Source organism: Plecotus auritus (assembly GCF_963455305.1).
Source record: "Plecotus auritus genome assembly, chromosome: 4".
Lineage (NCBI taxonomy): Eukaryota > Metazoa > Chordata > Mammalia > Chiroptera > Vespertilionidae > Plecotus > Plecotus auritus.
This window is the reverse complement of record NC_137775.1, coordinates 26,410,518-26,428,711: the sequence shown is the minus strand read 5'-3', so window position 1 is coordinate 26,428,711 and position 18,194 is coordinate 26,410,518. Positions and strand designations below refer to the sequence as shown.

General features: G+C 40.4%; 1 protein-coding gene across 1 annotated transcript; it reads left to right on the top strand.

The window, feature by feature from the left end:
- Positions 1-1,196: 1,196 nt before the first annotated feature.
- Positions 1,197-17,043, top strand: IL22RA2 (interleukin 22 receptor subunit alpha 2; the record flags this gene model as incomplete). The annotated part of the gene is made up of 5 exons (XM_080663868.1): positions 1,197-1,257; positions 4,487-4,625; positions 6,962-7,140; positions 15,733-15,902; positions 16,900-17,043. The coding sequence occupies 5 exons, from the start codon at positions 1,197-1,199 to the stop codon at positions 17,041-17,043; spliced, it is 693 nt and encodes a 230-aa protein (XP_080519994.1).
- Between the last annotated feature and the right edge of the window lie 1,151 nt (positions 17,044-18,194).

Genomic DNA, 18,194 nt, shown 5'->3' with positions numbered 1-18,194 from the left:
TCATTCTGGTTGCTTGGCTTTTATATATATATAGATACTACAGTGTCTGCTTTCTCTTAGAAGTTGGCTTTGGGAAGGTAGGGGCTGCAGCCTTGCTTCTGAGAACAATGCTTAGCACATGACAGTGCAGTAAATACACGTTAAATTATTGAATGAATGAAAGAACGAACGAATGAATGAGTACTGCTCAGCGGCCATCACTATTACTTACTAAACAGACCATTTTACCAAGAACTTGAGAGAGACTACATAAAAGGAAAAAGAAAGCCAGAATCTATTTCCTCTTTTAAGCTTCTTTAAAAAAAAAAAAAAAATCTTTGACTTTTTTTGTGCTTTAATGTACAGTTTTAGTGTCTCTAAAAACATGTGATAAAAAATGTTTGGGTAAAAAAGATGACATAATGAACCATGGGCAAGGAACAGATAACCTAGTTCAGTCAAATTTCCAAAAAGATATAACAAAGATCTAACATAGCTCAAAATGATTTCTCCACATTCATCCTTTTAAAGACTCATTCGGTTTGACTTACTCAGAAATCACTCAAAATCCTTATCAGATTCGTGGGAACTGAGGGTGGGAATAGAAAGGAACAGGCATTACTTGAAAACGAGTATGGCAGGGAGTGCTGCAGGGAGGGTGTGGAGGGTACGAGATGTACCAAGAAGTTTACTCAGAGAGCTTCCAATAAGGGAGGAAAAGGAAAAACAATCAGAGCCCTCACCTGCTTTGAACCACTGCCAGGGGCTCTGATAGCTATAACTGCCAAGCACATCACTCAAAATCACTCCCACTATGAGCTTCTTTGCCTCCAGGGCTCAAGTTCCCTTAAGATTTCATGAGTTGCTCCATTCACTCACCTGTGAGCACCTTGCACAATTCCTGCCCTACCCTGTCCTCCAGTCCACCAATCCTCAGTGATTTTTTTTCCCTTTTCACAGTTAATAAAGCCTCAATCCCTACAAAATTGAGCTTCCACATCAAAGTGACTTACAGCAAATGTTTTTTGAAGCAATTCTTTACTTGCATAATTTCCCTAATAAAATGCATTCAAAAGTGAAATTTGTTTTTGCTTCAAGGAACCTCTGTTAAACTCAGAGGAGGATACTCTGCATGAGGATTCTAATTTCCTCTTCTCATCAGAGCTGTGCTCTCATTCAGGGGATCACTGGTTGTCTGACCAGTCACACTCGCAAGCATGACTCCTAAACATTGCCTTCTAGGCTTCCTCATCACTCTCTTCCCAACTGGTGCTGCAGGTAAGTGCTTCATTTCTTTTTAATTGCTCACCGTTTTGTCATCTGAGTGTGCTCAAGGGATTGTTAGAAAAGGCATTGCTGCTTTTCCAGGCTTTGTAAAAATTCCAGCTTTCTTCTGTCTTGAAATATCAGAACAGACGTGGGGTCAGTTTTTATCTGCAACCTGAATAACTAACTCCACGTGGACTTATTGAGTAGTGGGTGCAAAATTCATACAGGACCAACGTACATCCACCTCTGTCTCCTTAGCATTTCTTTTGCCTTCAGGGGATATGACAGCTTAGTGGGTAGAAACAGCCTCCTAAGCCAGACTGTCTGAGTCTGGATTTCAGCTCTGCCATTTACTCTTTAGGAAAACTTGGGCAATTGACTTAACATTCCCGTGCCTCAATGTCTTCATCTGTAGAAAGGGAATTGTACGTATTGTGAGGATTAAATGAATTAATATATGCCAAGGGCTTGGAGCAATGCCTGGCACAGAATAAAGACAGTAAAGAACATGTGTGAATTTGCTCTTGGTATTCACAGAGAACTCTTCTAGAGCAGAGACCATCATCACCCCAACATACCTCTGAGAAAGGCCATTAGAACCCCCCAGTTAACAGATGGGTACCTCTCAATGTGAGTGACTCAAGTAAGTTTCCCGAAACTGTACAGTTGCCCAGTGACTGATTATATAAAAACAGTTCAAGCCTCCATCTCCCAGAAATGTGTGCAATTGTGTAGACTATGACTTTGGTCCTTGGTAACGCCAAGGACTAACTTAGCAAAATATGGCAGGAATTCAGTGCTACCCAAATGATCCTGGCTCTGCATCTTACCAGGTCTGTAACAATGGGCAAGATAGGCAACTTCTTTAAGTCTCAGCTTCCCTACTGTAAAGATAGTAATAAAAATACCTGCTTTATTTGGTGATTTGGGAATAAAATAAGATGTAAAGCTTTGAGCACCATGCCTGATACGTATTTCATGTTCATAGACATTCAGGTTCAATGAACGTCAGCTGGGAGGCGGAGGGGGAGGAGGAGGAGGAGGAACATCTCCAGCCTGTAGTTGTTTTGTTTTCTCCATTAGGTCTTCTCTCCCGAGGCTTTGTACTTGGTTTTCCGTGGTGACAGGCAGGCTCTGGAGTTTGCTGCTGCACAAGTTCCTTCTGGTCAACAAGGCTTAGCTTTTTAGTCTGTGAGAGGAAGATGACAATAGTCCATTTTTCATAGAAAAGCTGGGCAGATTAAATGAGTTAATGCGGATAAAAGCCCTTCAGTGTCTGGTACAGAGTGATTTGCTATTATTTTGATGATTGTCTTACAAAAATTAGAGAAGAAATCCGTAGACAGATAAGGGGCACCGAATCATCTATCTTCATGGTAGCAAATCAACTCCAGGCAAGGGCTTCAGGAATTTGTGCCTGTCATCTCCCAGAAACTCATGGGAGTTTTATGTGCTAAATATGAGTGATTATGTAGCATCTTAGTGAGCAAAATTAATGGTAGCAATAGACTCTTTCCAAGTACACACCACCATTTGATGCACTAAAGGAGGTCAAAAAAATAAAAACACCCCGCCTGCCCCCCAGCCCCGAAATAAGAGTATTAACACTATTTGGGTGGTAAAAATAAACAAACATTAGAAAATAACACATCTTGAATGTTCAGAGCTGAGATTATGGGTTTAGGATTACTTGTTTCCACCTCAATGATATTTGAGCAAAGACTTGAGGTATGTGGAAATCCAGGGAGGAGTATTCCAGCAAAAGGGAAGAACCTTCAGTGGAGACCACACCCACGGATGGAGCAGGAGAAAGAAAATGAAGTCAGGGAAAACAGGGGGTATGCTTCCTGACTCCTCCTTCTGCCCAGCTTCCTAGCCCTTTTCCGAAACCTCGAACCTGCTCAGGAGGTGAAGCTTTACCTCTGTCCATCTTAGGTTTACAGCTAGGACTCTTTAACAAAAAGAAAGATTAACAAGAGAAAAACAGCTTATTAATGCATACAGAGCACATCACAAATGAGAAACCTAAACAAAGAGTGACTCAAAACGGTGGGTTAGAATTCTAGCTTATGTAGCATCTTCAGCAAAAAATAAATAAAAATACATTTGTAGAGACATGGCAGGACAAATGAAAGCAATTTTAGGCTTCCAAGGATGGGAAACTATGGAAAAGTAAATATATGAGAGGAAACTAATGGAGTGAGATTTGTTGGGAGATTCTTCTGGTGCCGTCTCTGGGCAGGTAAGAGTCAGTCCCGGTAAAAGAAGAATTTATATACCGCCTTTAATCAGAAAACAGGAGTGGGGGGCGCTTTTCCTGCCTGTATTGCTTACTTGCCTTCAGCTCAAAATATGCTTTTTATGTCAAAAGAGGCATATTTTTGGGTGACACATTCTGGTTTTCTTCAGACTCTAGAATAAAGAATTGTCAAAGGTCTCTTGCCTCCATGGGACTAAGTACAGGTGAGACTGCATCACCCTGTCACATGACCTGAGGTGGAAAGTACAAGCCATGCCAGGGCAAAACCATCCTTTCCTGCCATGATTGCTGTTGAGAGCCTTCTCAGGGACACCCTTGGCAGGGTCTTGGGCAGTCTCCCTTCATAGCATGGGCCGGTTTATCTGAGCACTGATGCTTGGGTACTTGAAGCCAGGACGCAGGCAGATCAGTGCAGACATTCAGGAGTGGGACAGCAAAGCCGGCCTACCTGGAATATAGGTAGGTCCTCTGGGAGAGTTGGAAGACACTGAGGCAGGACCCAGAGATTGAGCAAAAACCTGAGAAAGGAAGAACTGAGTGCTGGGCTGAGGTCCCAGAGCCAAGATTGATCCAAGGCAAAATGTCCTATCAGAGTAGCCGTCATATTGGGCTCCCAGGAAGGTGGGAGAGTGGCTTTGGCATGGGTCTTTTCTCTCAGTCACTACATTCCATGACCATCAGGGGAAGGGACCAAGGACAGTATTTTTCCACTGCTCTTTACTTCCTGTACGGTTTGGGAATGCGAAGGGAGGATGTCACGTAGGTGTTGAGAGTCTGAAACACAATTGTCCTGAAACCTCAGCATGCATAAAAATCATCACATCGAAGATTCAAAATGTTGATTTCTGGGCTCCACTTCCATCATCTGCACTGACAGCAACTTCCTTAGGGAATTCCAACTCAGGTATTACATTGAAAACTACATTAACAATGGTGCTCATATTAATGTTCAGTGTTTTCCCTTCTCTATTATTTTAGAAACTCATCCAGCCCATGAGTCCCTGAAGCCTCAGAGAGTACATTTTCAGTCCCGGAACTTTTACAACATTTTGCACTGGCAGCCTGGGAGGGCTCCTGCCAGCAGCAGCAGCAGTATCTACTTTGTACAATATAAAATGTAAGTAATTTGAGCTTCCTCCAACAGACAGACATGACCACAAGGCAAACATTTTCTAAAACGCAATGGAATGTAAGAATCTGAGCATTTTTTCAGTTTCAGAGACACTGAGAAAAAGCAGAGGTAAGGGACAGGATTGTCTTCTCTCCCCTGAAGGCCACCTGGTGACACAAAATGCATGATGTGGTGCAAAATGCTGGAGACATATGTCATCCCGTGAAAAACTAGCACCACGACCTTGCAGGCTCAGCCTTTGGCATCACAGCAGTCTGGCACATAGTGGGCGCTCACATAACCATTTGTCAAGTGAGTGTTGGAAACAGCTTGCTTAGCAAACAGCAGACACTTCACTAAGTTGACACTATTAATACTGAAAAAGAAGTTGTGGGACACATGGAGGTCAGTGTGTAAAATATGTCACTTTTTAGAGTGTGTTTACTCTTTAGAAAATGCACTTCAGAAATTAACGACTCCTGTAAGCATGAACACAAATGGGAACGTGCTGCTGCGTGTTCCTCTCGTGTGAGCTTCAAGCTAGTTCTGCGGGATCGTTGCCAAACCTCAGATATGATCAACTCCTTTTCTGAACCAAGGCCTGGAACAGAGGTTCCTGATTTGCAAATGGCAGGTTTTCCCATTCAAGCATTTCCTGGGGTATTTTTGAGGCTCTTTCCTCTCTTACATAGTTTGCAGTGCTGACTGAGCATGAGACAGGAAATATGACCATTTGTTTGGAAGGTTTTTCATCATAAATTTAGAAACCAGGTGTTGCTCTGGACCAAAATAACAATTTTTATCCCATAAATTCATCATGTCTCTCCAGCATCGAGTAGGTCCAAGGTCCAATGTTTCCACTCATCAATCTCTGACTAACTTCAGAAGAGATAGTTCTAGAATTTTAACAGTCTGTAACTACTGCAGCTTTTCTTACATTTAGGTAAAATTTACAAAGCTTTACCATAAAGATTTCTCCATTTCAAAAACAGATGCGTGCATAGCTGGAGATGCTTCCAGCATGTAGGGAGGTGGGAGGAGTGTTCCTTCTTGACCTTCCTCCTTAGGCAGTATAAACAGGTCCAAAGTGGGCCTATTTGTGGTCCAATGCAAAAGGTGGATTAGGAGTTGTTTTATCATGATACTAATGAAGGTTAAACTTTAAGGCAACACAGAAGAATTTTACATTTGTAATTCTTTTCCTTAACGAAGGCTCCCAAACGTGTGTAAAATTCAGACTACCTGGATCCCTTCTTAGGGATATTTCAACAGCACAATGCAGATTTGTATTTTTGAAATCATTCATTTTGGTTCTATCCAGTTCACATGGGTCTATAATTAATATCTGTCCCATTTGGGGTAGGACAGAAAATAAGGTATCACATTAATAGAGAGGCCAGTCATTACAGCTAAATTCAGCGAGCAAAGACAATTTCTCATCAATAAATAACAACTAAAAACATTAAATCGTGCTTAATCTATGTTGTGGTTCTTTTTTTATGGTATCTTCTGATATAGTGAAACTAATACCGTACAGATCACAAAGTAAAGATACCAGCAATATTCCTATGGCTAGAAAGGCATAGATTTCAAGTCCTTCAACAAATACGTTGAAGCCTTTCTCCTGGCCTCTAATTCCTGCTCTGCTCCCACCGTTATCTTATTGCATTTTCTCTGATTTGTGACTGGTAAGGAAGTAAGCATTAATCTTCCCTTTGCTGTTACACCATCCCCTAGTCTCAGGATGAATCAGTGTATCTGTCTCTGCCTCGCTACCTTTTTAACAATTTTTATGGGTACCCTCTCTCTTTTCCAGATCCTCACTTAGCACTCACTACAACCCTCACTCTATTTCCAATAAAGAAATTGATCATATGTGTTGGGTAAGCATCACCTGAGATAAAAAGTAGTAGCAACTTCTCAGAATCAGCCACATTACTCAACAGCAAGCTGATGAGAAGTAAAGAAAACCACAGAGTTGAATCCTCAGAAGCATTAAGGATGTGGAGAGCCAGTTCTCAAAAATAAAAGTTGGTCCATAGACCAGAAGAAAAATTTCACAAAGTTTTTTTTTGTGTGTGTGTGTTTTGTTTTTTTTTTAAAAAAAATCCCTATGCTAGTGATACAGAAGGTGTTGGGCTTGAGTTTATCTTTCATCAAGAGAACACTTTGGTTGACAAAAAGAAATCTTTTTAAGTATACTTAAGAGTAGCCATAAGCTTTCACAGTAGTACTGATATTGGAGGGCAATTTTCAACCAGTCTAAAATATTAATACACTGAGAAAACTGCAGACTCCTTCAACAGAAAGAGACACTCACATTTGTCTTTTCCCTTTTATAGCTATGGACAGATACAATGGAAAAATAAAGAGGACTGTTGGGGTATTCAAGAATTATTTTGTGACCTTACCAATGAAACTTCAGATGTTCAGGAGGCTTATTACGGAAGGGTGAGGACGGCTGTGGCGGGGACCCACTCAGCCTGGACCATGACACGGCGGTTCATTCCCTGGTGGGAAAGTGAGTCCATGGAGTTTCTTTGCATTTGCTTTCCCTGCCCTTGCATAGCCTTTCTAGAGCGTGTCTAGTTGCGAGGCTCTGTGCTTTGCAGAGGTCCACACCATCCTCTCACTTGATCAAACACTCAGAACAACGCCAGAAGATGGCTGTCACTGCCCTCACCTCACAGCCCAGGAAATCAAGGCACAGAGGTTTCAGTAGTTGCCCAGCCTGTATAACCAGATCAGGATTCAAATTCTGCTGCATCTGACTGCAGAGTTGACACTCTGTCCCTCTGCCAGATTGTTACCTCCTAGGTAAAAAAAAAAAAAAAAAGTTTTAGACAGCAGAAAGGAGTTGTACCACCCTAGACCCCTCCTAATAATGGGGGTTAAATTCCTGAAAATACTCATTAGAAGAATTTTCTGTTGAGGAAATTAAGACTTTTGCTACCTCCCCAAAGGGGAGACCAAAACTTCGCTCTTTTATCCATATCTCCATGATGTATATTCTTTTTCTAACTTAATCATAATCTCAGATTATAATTAAAGATGTAAATTATGAAATAAATCATTACCAACAGACCTAATATAAAAGAGTAGACAAAAGGGAAAGAAAAAGGAGTGTTTAATGCATATGTACAAATATATGCATAAAAAAACAAGAAAGAAAATGTGTTACATATTATAGTCCTCATAATTGCAACTAGTCATGAAGCTGTAGTTAATATTTTTAATTTCTTCTCTCATTATTAATTCAATGTTCACCTTCTTTCCAGCCAGCAACTCAGCTCTTCAGTCATGAGGAGTTTGAGTTCTTTTGGTCTTTCTTGTATAAGCTGGACATAATCTTACATTCATTTTTTATCACAGAACAGAGTTCTAGGAGGCACCTCAAGGGATATCAGGCATACTTCTCCCTGACCCCCTGTATCTATAACAATTCTATTTCCTCTTGATAATCAGAACCAGTCATCCCAGTCAACACATGGACCTTATTTTCACCTTGGTTAAATTGCAACAAGAGCTTCAAACAGTTAGGAGGCAGCCTTAACTTTCAAGTATTGGAAACTATTGTTGTTATTAGCCAGAAAAATTAAGGATCAAGTGTATGGGAAACAACCATTTCATGAATCAGTTGCTATGAGAATTGCTTCTCCCACCATCATGTCTTGTATCTTAAACCAGTGAATTCTGTCTATGGGAAAAACAGTGCCATATATTGGTCACAAGATTAGAGCAAATACGAATTCCTAGACAACTTCCCAAGGTGTTGTCTCACAAATTGAGTTTTCAGTTATCCACTTTACTTCCTATAAAGCCCCATTGCTGAGATACAATATATGGTAAGGCTTCACTTCTTCCATATTAATTAGTTCTTCTGTCATAAGCAATGTAGTGTGGGGTACTATGCTCATGCATAAGGCATTCATTATTACATCCATGGTGGGGGATAACCAGGGGGACTGCTGATAACTATAGCTTCTATTCCAATGCCACTTGCCCCCTCCCCATGGAAAGAGATAAAAATATCTACTATATAAAATGAACCATGTACTAGCATTGGTTCATCTTACTGGGAAATTAGACACTCAGCAGTGTCAGTCCAGCCTTGGCAAGAGGAGGTCCATATTGTTGAGTCTATAGCCTCCATCCATTTCCCACAACCATTTTATTCATGAGCCTATCAAGCAAGTATGGGACACTAGGAAATAGGCCTTCACTGCCTCCACCTAGATTTTTTAAGCAGCTTTATTGAGATACAATTCACACCCCTTATAATGTGTACAATTCATTTTTTTGTATATTCACAAATATGTATAACCAACATCCACACTCAATTTTAGAACATTTTCACCACCTCAAAAAGAAATTCCATACACATTGCCTATCACCATCCTATCCCTTTACTTCTCCAGCCTTCTAGCCCTAGGCAACCACTAATCTACTTCTGTCTCTACAAAGTACCCTGTTCTTGGCATTTCAAATGAATGGAATAATATAATATGTGGTCTTTGGTGACTGGCCTCTTTCACTTAGTATAATGTTTTCAAGGTTATTCTTATTGCATCATATTTTAGTACTTCCTGTCTTTTTGTGACAGAATTATATCCTATCTAATAAAAGAGTAATATGCAAATTAACCATCACTCTGCTACACCAACAAGCCACGCCCACCAGCTAATCAGGAGCAAATATGCAAATAAACCCAACCAAGATGGCTACGGCCACAGAGAGCAGGAGGGAGGCTTGGGTTTCTTCAGCAATGGAGGAAGCCAAGCTTTCCGCCTGCCCTTGCCGGCCTAGGCCTCCACTCAATGCTACAAAGTTTCAATTATAGAAGATACATAAATCCCCCCAAAAATGGCTGCCACCTCAGAGCAAGCAGAAGGCTTGGCTCCGCTTCAGGCCACAAAGTTTCAATTGTAGAAGATAAATAAATCCCAGATCCCAGGGCCTCCACTTGGGTCACCAGGGGGCATGGCCGGCCTGCAAATCACCACAGGCCCCTCGCCCAGGCTGCCCCACACCCCAAGGGAACCCCCACCCTGATCCAGGACACCCTTCAGGGCAAACCAGCTGGCCCCCACCCATGTACCAGACCTCTATCCTATCTAATAAAAGAGTAATATGCAGATTGACCATCACTCCAACACACAAGATGGCTGCCCCCATGTGGTCAAAGATCCTGCCCCCATGTGGACACAAGATGGCTACCACAAGATGGCCAGCAAGGGAGGGCAATTGTGGGTGATCAGGCCAGCAGGGGAGGGCAGTTGCAAGGGACCAGGCCTGCAAGGGAGGGCAGTTAGGGGTGACCAAGCTGGCAGAGGAGGGAAGTTGGGGGCAACCAGGCCTGCAGGGAAAGGCAATTGGGAGGGACCCAGGCCTGCAGGGGAGGGCAGTTAGGGGTGACCAGGTCTGCAGGGGAGGGCAGTTGGGGGGGACCCAGGCCTGTAGGGAAGAGCAGTTGGTGGGGACCAGGCCTGCAGGGGAGGGCAGTTAGGGGAAAACAGGCTGGCAGGGGAGAAATTAGGCATCAATCAGGCTGGCAGGGGAGTGGTTAGGGGGTTATCAGGCTGGCAGGCAGAAGCGGTTAGGGGCAATCAGGAAGGCAGGCAGGTGAGCAGTTGGGAGCCAGCAGTCCTGGATTATGAGAGGGATGTCCCACAATTATGACAGGGACATCCCTCGAGGGGTCCCAGATTGGAGAGGGTGCAGGCTGGGCTGAGGGACAACAAAATTCGTGCCCCCCCCCCCCCGCCGCCATGCACAAATTTCATGCACCGGGCCTCTAGTTCTAATATATGGATAGACTATGTTTTGTTTATCCATTTCTCAGCTGATGAACATTTGAGTTGTTTTCACCTTTTGGCCATTATGAATAGTGCTCCTTTAGGAATTCATTTACAAGTTTTCATGTAGACATATGTTTTTATTTCTTGGTGGCACATACCTTAGGAATGGAATTGCTGGGTCACACAGTAACTCTATGTTTAATCATTTGAGGAACTGCCAGACTGTTTTCCAAAGCAGCTGTACCATTTTACATTCCCATCAGCAGGGTATGAGGTTCTGATTTATCCACATTCTCAGAAACACTTACCTGACTTTTTTATTACAAAACATGTGGAGAAATCAAAGCTCAAAAGTTCAAAATTTCATGGGATATTTTGAAAATGCATAGCACAAGTAAGTGTGGTATGTGTTTCATCCAAAATTCATAGTGGTCCAACAAGCCCAGTGAATGTTTCTTAGTAATCAGGGGTGCAAAGTAAAGCAACTTGTCTTTCCCTTGAGAAGAAATGTCTCCCACAAACCGCAGAGGAAATTTAATTACAACATTCTGCTTCTATGTATCTTATGAAAGCATCTACAGTGCCTAGTACTGTAGCCAACCAAATGTAATCAGTATCATGTGATCAATTTAGTGAACCAACAGGATACCCTGTGAAAGGACCAATGACTGTAGATTATTTGTGACAGAGAGCCAGGATGACAATGAAAGCCAGGTGAGCCGGCTGGTATGACCTATTGGTCAGGGCACATGCCCAGGTTGTGGGCTTAATCCACAGCCGGGGGCATGCTGGCGGTAGCCTATCAATGATTCTTCCTCATCACTAATGTTTCTATCTCTCTCTCCCTCTTCCTTCTTCCCTGAAATCAATAAAAATAAAACAGTTTAGTAAAATGAAAGTAAGCCAAGTGAAAGGAAATTTTTCTGATACTTTCTAACTATTGGACAAAGGAAGGAAAAGAGCCATTCTCTAAAGCAGTAACTGTATATTAAAGGCTGTGTTGATTGGCTCCAGAACAGTTACTATAATGAATCACACAATGGTCACCACCTGAGTGCATTTACCATTATCCTTTTTATTATTCAACTAGTGGCCCAATGCACAAAATTTGTGCACATTAAAAGGGAATTAATTAGAGGAAATATTTTAATATTGCTATTTGCCCTTTCTCTATAATAGAAGTGTCAGAGATGAAAGAAAATTAGTAAAATGTATCTGAAAATCTTCTTCCTGTCAGAATCTGGGGTGTGCCACGGGACCCAGAGTCAAGTTCCCACCCACCCGTGCGTGCCTTGAAATCACGCAAGACCCAGACCCAGCCAGCCCCACCTCCATCAAGCCCCATATGATCAGCTGCCTCCTGCACGCCCCTACTGGAGATCAAGCCCACAACCTGGGCATGTGCCCTTAACCGAATCAAACCTGGGACCCTTCAATCTGCAAACCAAAGCTCTATCCACTGAGCCAAACCAGCTAGAGCCAAGGTGTTTTTTTGATGCATGAATCTCTGCTGTTTCCCCTGGGATACAATAGTGCTTTTGATTTTCAATTTTGTTCAAAGGAATTCCTTGGCTTCCATTTGGCCTTTCATCCCATAATAACTTTCATGCCACAGCTCAGAAAACCAAAATGGGCATTGATCCTGTCAGTTGGTATGTATATCTCATTGAATCTGCTTTTATTACCTGACAGCTACAAGAACCCACAGTGCATTCTGAGTCCCCAAGGATTACTATCAACTCAGAATCAGGGTCCATTATTGGCCAAATGGTCTGTACTTAACTTTCTCCAGTTTGCAGTTACCCTCAGGGAAGGATAAAAGAAGATGTATCTTAAAACTTGTAGCATTATTACCTCACTTGCCTAATGATCTAACTGGTGCTATGTCCCATTACAGCCAAACTAATTGGATCATGGCCAAAATGCTAGATGTTTAGAAAAAGGCATATTTAGTTTACTAATTCTTCAACTAGTAGGAGCGGAATGAGAATTAAGCAAACCAATCCATACACATCTTTTCTTGGAATAACTTGAAATTCAAGCCCAATCCACTGCATCAACAGTTCTCTATAAAAGAACAGACTCAGAAACGCCTTGCCATCAAAGAAGAAAAACAATGAAAGGTGTATATATTTACGTTTTGACTCAGTTAGGAATCAAGAATTTCCCAAGTTCAAAAAGGTCTGAGATTCAAATATATTCAACTTTCATGTTTCAGAAAACATCAACTTGGGGTTGTACCAGGTTACAGAGCCAAATACTTAACCCAGAGTTCAAAAGTACTAGTGGTGAAGAAAATAACTAATAAATAGGACTATACTAAAGTTACAAACTTTTATTTATACAAATATACCATTAAAGTGATGAAAATGCAACCTACAGAGAGAAGATATAAACAATGCACATATTTGACAAAGGACTATGTCTAGAATGTAAAAAGAACTCGTATAAATTGATAATAAAAAGACAACAGATTAAAAATGTGCAAGAAGTTTGATTAGACTCTTCACAAAAGATATCCACATATGCAATAAACATATTAAATTCCATTAGTCATCAGGAAACGTAATTTAAAAACAGGAAGAATCAGTGCACACATTTACCAGAATGGCTAAAATTAAAAAAAATTTAAGATAATAAAACTAAAGTGTTAGAGAGAATGTAAAAAACTGGAACTTTCATATACTGCTGAAGGGAATATAAATTGGTATATCCACTGTGAAAACTGGCAATATCTATCACCCAGCAATTCTATTCTTTAGTTATATTCCCAACAAAATGCATATTTCCCCAGTGACATGTACAAGAATGGTCATAGCAACTTTACTCATAATATTAAAAAACTAGAAACAATCTAGCGAATAACACAATAAACTGTGATATTCACACAATTAAATACCACACAGCAACCAAAAGAACTCTCTCTCTCTCTCTCTCTCTCTCTCTCTCTCTCTCTCTCTATATATATATATATATATATATATATATATATATATATATATATATTAGTTTGCTAGGGCTGCCATAGCAAAATACCACAGACTCACAGACTCGGTGGCTTAAACAACAGACATTTATTTTTCCACAATTCTGAAGACTAGAAGTTCAAGATCAAGGTGTCAGAGATTGGTTTCTTCTGATACTTCTCCTTGGCTTATAGATGGCTGTCTTCTTGCTGTGTTCTCACATAGTCATCCCTCTGTGCTTGCACATGTCCACATCCTCTGATAAGGACACCAGTCATTTTGGATTAGGGCCTACCCATACCATCCATGTGATTTCATTTTACCTTAATTTCCTCTTTAAAGTCATGCCATCCCCAACTACAGTCATATTCTGAGGTACTAGAGGTTAGGACTTCAACCAATGAATTTGCGGGTAACATAATTCAGCCCATATTATACACACACATACACACACTGAGTGACCAGATTATTATGATCTCTGAACACGTAATAATCTGGCCACTCAGTGTGTGTGTGTGTGTGTGTGTGTGTATTAGAGGCCCGGTGCATGAATTCATGCATGGGTGGGGTCCGGCCAGCCTGGCCAGGGGGAGGGGACATGGGCGGTTGGCCAGCCTGCCTGCTGGTCGAACTCCTGGTTGAGGAGACAATTTGCATATTAGCCTCTTATTATATAGGATATACACTGAGTGGCCAGGTTATTATGCGTTCAGAGATCATAATAATCTGTATATACACTGAGTGGTCAGATTATTATGACCACCCCATCAGTACTATGTTGGGCCACCTTTTGTCTTCAGTACTGCAGCGATTCTTCTTGGCATTGACTCCATGAGATGTTGAAAGGTGATGCGAGGAATCTGACACCATGCCTGATGAATAGCACTGTCCAGTTCTGTTAGATTTGATGGTTGTAGAACCAGCTGCCTGATGGCTCTTTTAACTTCGTCCCACAAATGCTCAATTGGATTGAGATCTGGTGATTGTGGGGGCCACCTAAGCAAAGTAAAGTCTCCCTCATGTTCTTGAAACCACTCCTGCACAATATGAGCACCGTGGCATGGCGCATTGTCTTGTTGGAAGAAGCCATCTCCATTGGGATACACCATCAACATGATAGGATGAACTTGATCAGCAACGATACTTAGGTATGTTATGCTATTCAGATGTTGTTCCACACGAATTAAAGGGCCCAAATCATGCCAGGAAAATATGCCCCAAACCATAACACTGCCCCCACCAGTTTGAAGGGTTGTACTCATGCATGTGGGGTACATGCTTTCATGCTGTTTCCTCAAAATTCTCACTCTGCCATCAGCATGATTCAACTGGAAACGTGATTCATCGGACAACATGACTTTTTTCCAATGCTCGACTGTCCAATCCTTGTGTTCTTGTGCAAATTGGAGACATTTTATCTTGGTAACTGCAGACAGCAAAGGTGTTCGAACAGGCCTTTGGCTTCCATATCCCATACAATGCAGTGTACTGCTAATTTGCCTACAAATGTCAGGTGGTCATAATAATCTGGCCACTCAGTGTGTGTGTGTGTGTGTGTGTGTGTGTGTGTGTGTGTGTGTGTGTATAATTATGGGCTGAATTATATAATATAAAAAAGTATATATAATATGATTCTAAAAAAGTATATATAATATGATTCTAAAAATTAATGTATATATAAATAGAAGTCAGGACAATAGTGGTTATCTTCTGGGGTTAAATACTTGGAGGGAACATGGAGGTGGTTTTTGAGTGCTAGTAATGTCCTGTTTCTTGATTTGAGTGGTAGCTGACAATTTGTTGAGCCATATCCTCATGATTTATTTTTTGTCTATATCTATTTTATAGGTCAATAAAAAGTAATTTAAAATTACAAAATTCAAACCAAATCAACAAAAAGAACGTATAAACTTTTAAACATGTGCTCACAATAAAAGCACAAGGAAGCAGATGGACAGAAGCAAGTTTGGAAGCAACAAACACTGACCCATTCAGCACTTCAAGTATTATAATATTGAAAGCAGCTAAAATAAGTTAAATGATATAACAAAGGGAATAAAAACATAATCAATAAACAAAACTTTAGACTTAATTTTCCTAAACAATCACTACATGTGGAAATGATTGATAGATGTACTCTTATAGCTGAAACAGCCTATTAGTCTTTGAAAATAAAAAATTATCTTCAAAGCTTTTTCTCAGATATTTATATTTTAGGTATCAGCAGTATCTCTTCATAATGATTTTTACCAGGTCTCTAAATTTAATAATTATTTATTATGCATAATGTAACCATGTGGAATATTACATTTTTTAATGATTTATCAAAATTTCCTATTCTTTCTCCAGCAAAAATAGGTCCTCCAGGCATGAATATAACCCAAGTCAATGGATCCTTGTTGGTGATTCTCCATCCTCCAAAGATACCATATAGAAACCAAAAAGGAAAAAATGTATCAATGGAAAATTACTATGAGCTAGTATACCGAGTCTTCATAATTAACAATTCACTAGAAAAGGTAAGTTCAGATGAATAGGTAAGTCTGGTATTTTTCTCTTTTGTTCATTTGACCCACATTTTAGTCATAAAATATGTCTTCTTTCTTGCTGTTCTATTCCTTTTTATTTTTCCTGAGATTTTTTTTTAGTTCCTTCTCACCTTCACCCTTATTGATGAGGAATTAGTGCTTGGCATTAAATTAAGAATCTGTGTATATGCATGTGTGTTTGCATCTTTTCAGTCACTCAGCTTTTTCTCCACTTGATCTTCCCTGCACATCTAAAGATTGGTATTAACAATATTTAATTCCATTTGACTGCCACAGATACTCATTTTTATGGACTTTCCACATCTTGTTTTTAAGTGGCTTTTGAGCCAGAGCATTATATATTTGTGTCATTTTGCTATGATATTTTAATTCATTGTCAGTGCCTTTATTTGGATTTGGTGGTTAATTGAATATTCCTTTTTTTTTTTTGGGTGGCCATCTAAGACAGGGTTCCTTAAGTTCTAAGGAACAGAACCCATTCAAACTGGTTCAGATAGAAAGTAGGTTAGTGGAGGGGAGGAGTTTAATTAGGAAATAACAAGCAATCTTAGGGACAGCTAGAAGCAAGAGTAAAGTGCTGCTCAGCTTTGTAATGGCTAGGAAGGAGAAATGGAGAAGCAAGTCTTCAAGAACCCTACTCTGCCTCTCTGTGGTCACATGTTGCATGTCTACAGCTGTCTCCAAATCTACTCAGTTCTCCTCATTGCACAGTTCAAATTCTTGACAAAGAGACTGACCACTGGGTCAGTCAATCAGCAGCCCTCATGTAGTACCTACACAGTCACTTGACCTGCCTCTGTATTAGGCTGTGTTTCAGGACTCTGGAAAAGGACACTGTGACCGGGAAGAAACCCCACAGCCCATCTACTACGCTGACCAGGAACAACTTATTAATTGTATCAAAAATAGAGCAAACCAGTGACTTACTGAAAACCATTTATCATCTCTTCTTTTCCCTTGTATATAGGAACAAAAGGTGTATGAAGGAACTCACAGAGTGGTTGAAATTGAAGCTGTAACACCTCACACTGGTTACTGTGTAGTGGCTGAAATATATCAGCCCATGCTAGACAGAAGAAGTCAGAGAAATGAAGAGGGATGTATGAAATGACCTTGACGTGGTGTGGTGTGCTCTGCAACATGGAAATCAAAAACTCTCTGTGAATGGGATGGCTCATGCTTGAAGTATCTCACTGAAAATTATTTTTATTCTTCTTAAAGCAATATCACACTTTTGGGACTTCTTTGTTTTTCCATTATTTCTTCCTTTATATTTCATTTGTAAACTGAATTTATGCAACATATCCACTTCCAACATATTAGAATTTAAAGAAGCATAGAATAAAGGCTCTCTGAAATATAGAGCTTTACTTCTGAATGTAACATCCCTAACAACAATCTCCACTGTTCTGAAAAATGTAAGAACCAAGGAATAGTAGGCATTTAACAAACTGTTGTTAAATTAATTTTTTGACAAATAGCATTATAGACAAGCAATCCTGAAGCAATCTTTTTCACTCTCTATTGAGACAATTTGAGATAGATTTGCCAACTTTTATATGAATGAACATTTTATATGAATAAATATTTTCCCATATATTTCTGTTTTATATAAATACTAGAGGCCTGGTGCATGACATTCATGCACTGGGGGGCGGGGGGGTCCCCTCAGCCTGGCCTGCACCCTTTTGCAGTCTGGGAGCCCTTGGGGGATGTCGGGCAGTCGGACATCCTCAGAGGCTCCCACCACCGCTGCTGCGCTCACCAGCCATCAGCCCGGCTTCTGGCTGAGCAGCAGCCCCCTGTGGGAGCACACTGACCACCAGGGGGCAGCTCCTGCATTGAACATATGCCCCCCTAGTGGTCAGTGCATGTCATAGCAACCAGTCGTTCCGCCATTCAGTCAATTTGGATATTACCCTTTTATTATATAGGATATTTTTGCATACATGTATTTTCTATATAAATTATTTCCACTCAATGAACCAGTTTTTTAATCTATGTAAATAAGAATAGTACTTGCAAAGAACCTCAAGATCTCTGGAGGAATATGTAGATTAAGATTATCCACAATAACATCTAAATACTGAAGGATGTCTACTCAATACAATTTTTCTCATTTAGCACATACTCATATTAAGGTTTTCTTTTCTGTTTTTATTTTGTTTCTTAATGTTGCTTTAGAAGAATTCAACCTTATTCTCAAAATCATGTATAATATATTTCAGCAACAAAATAAAAAAGAAACCTTAACTCCAATTT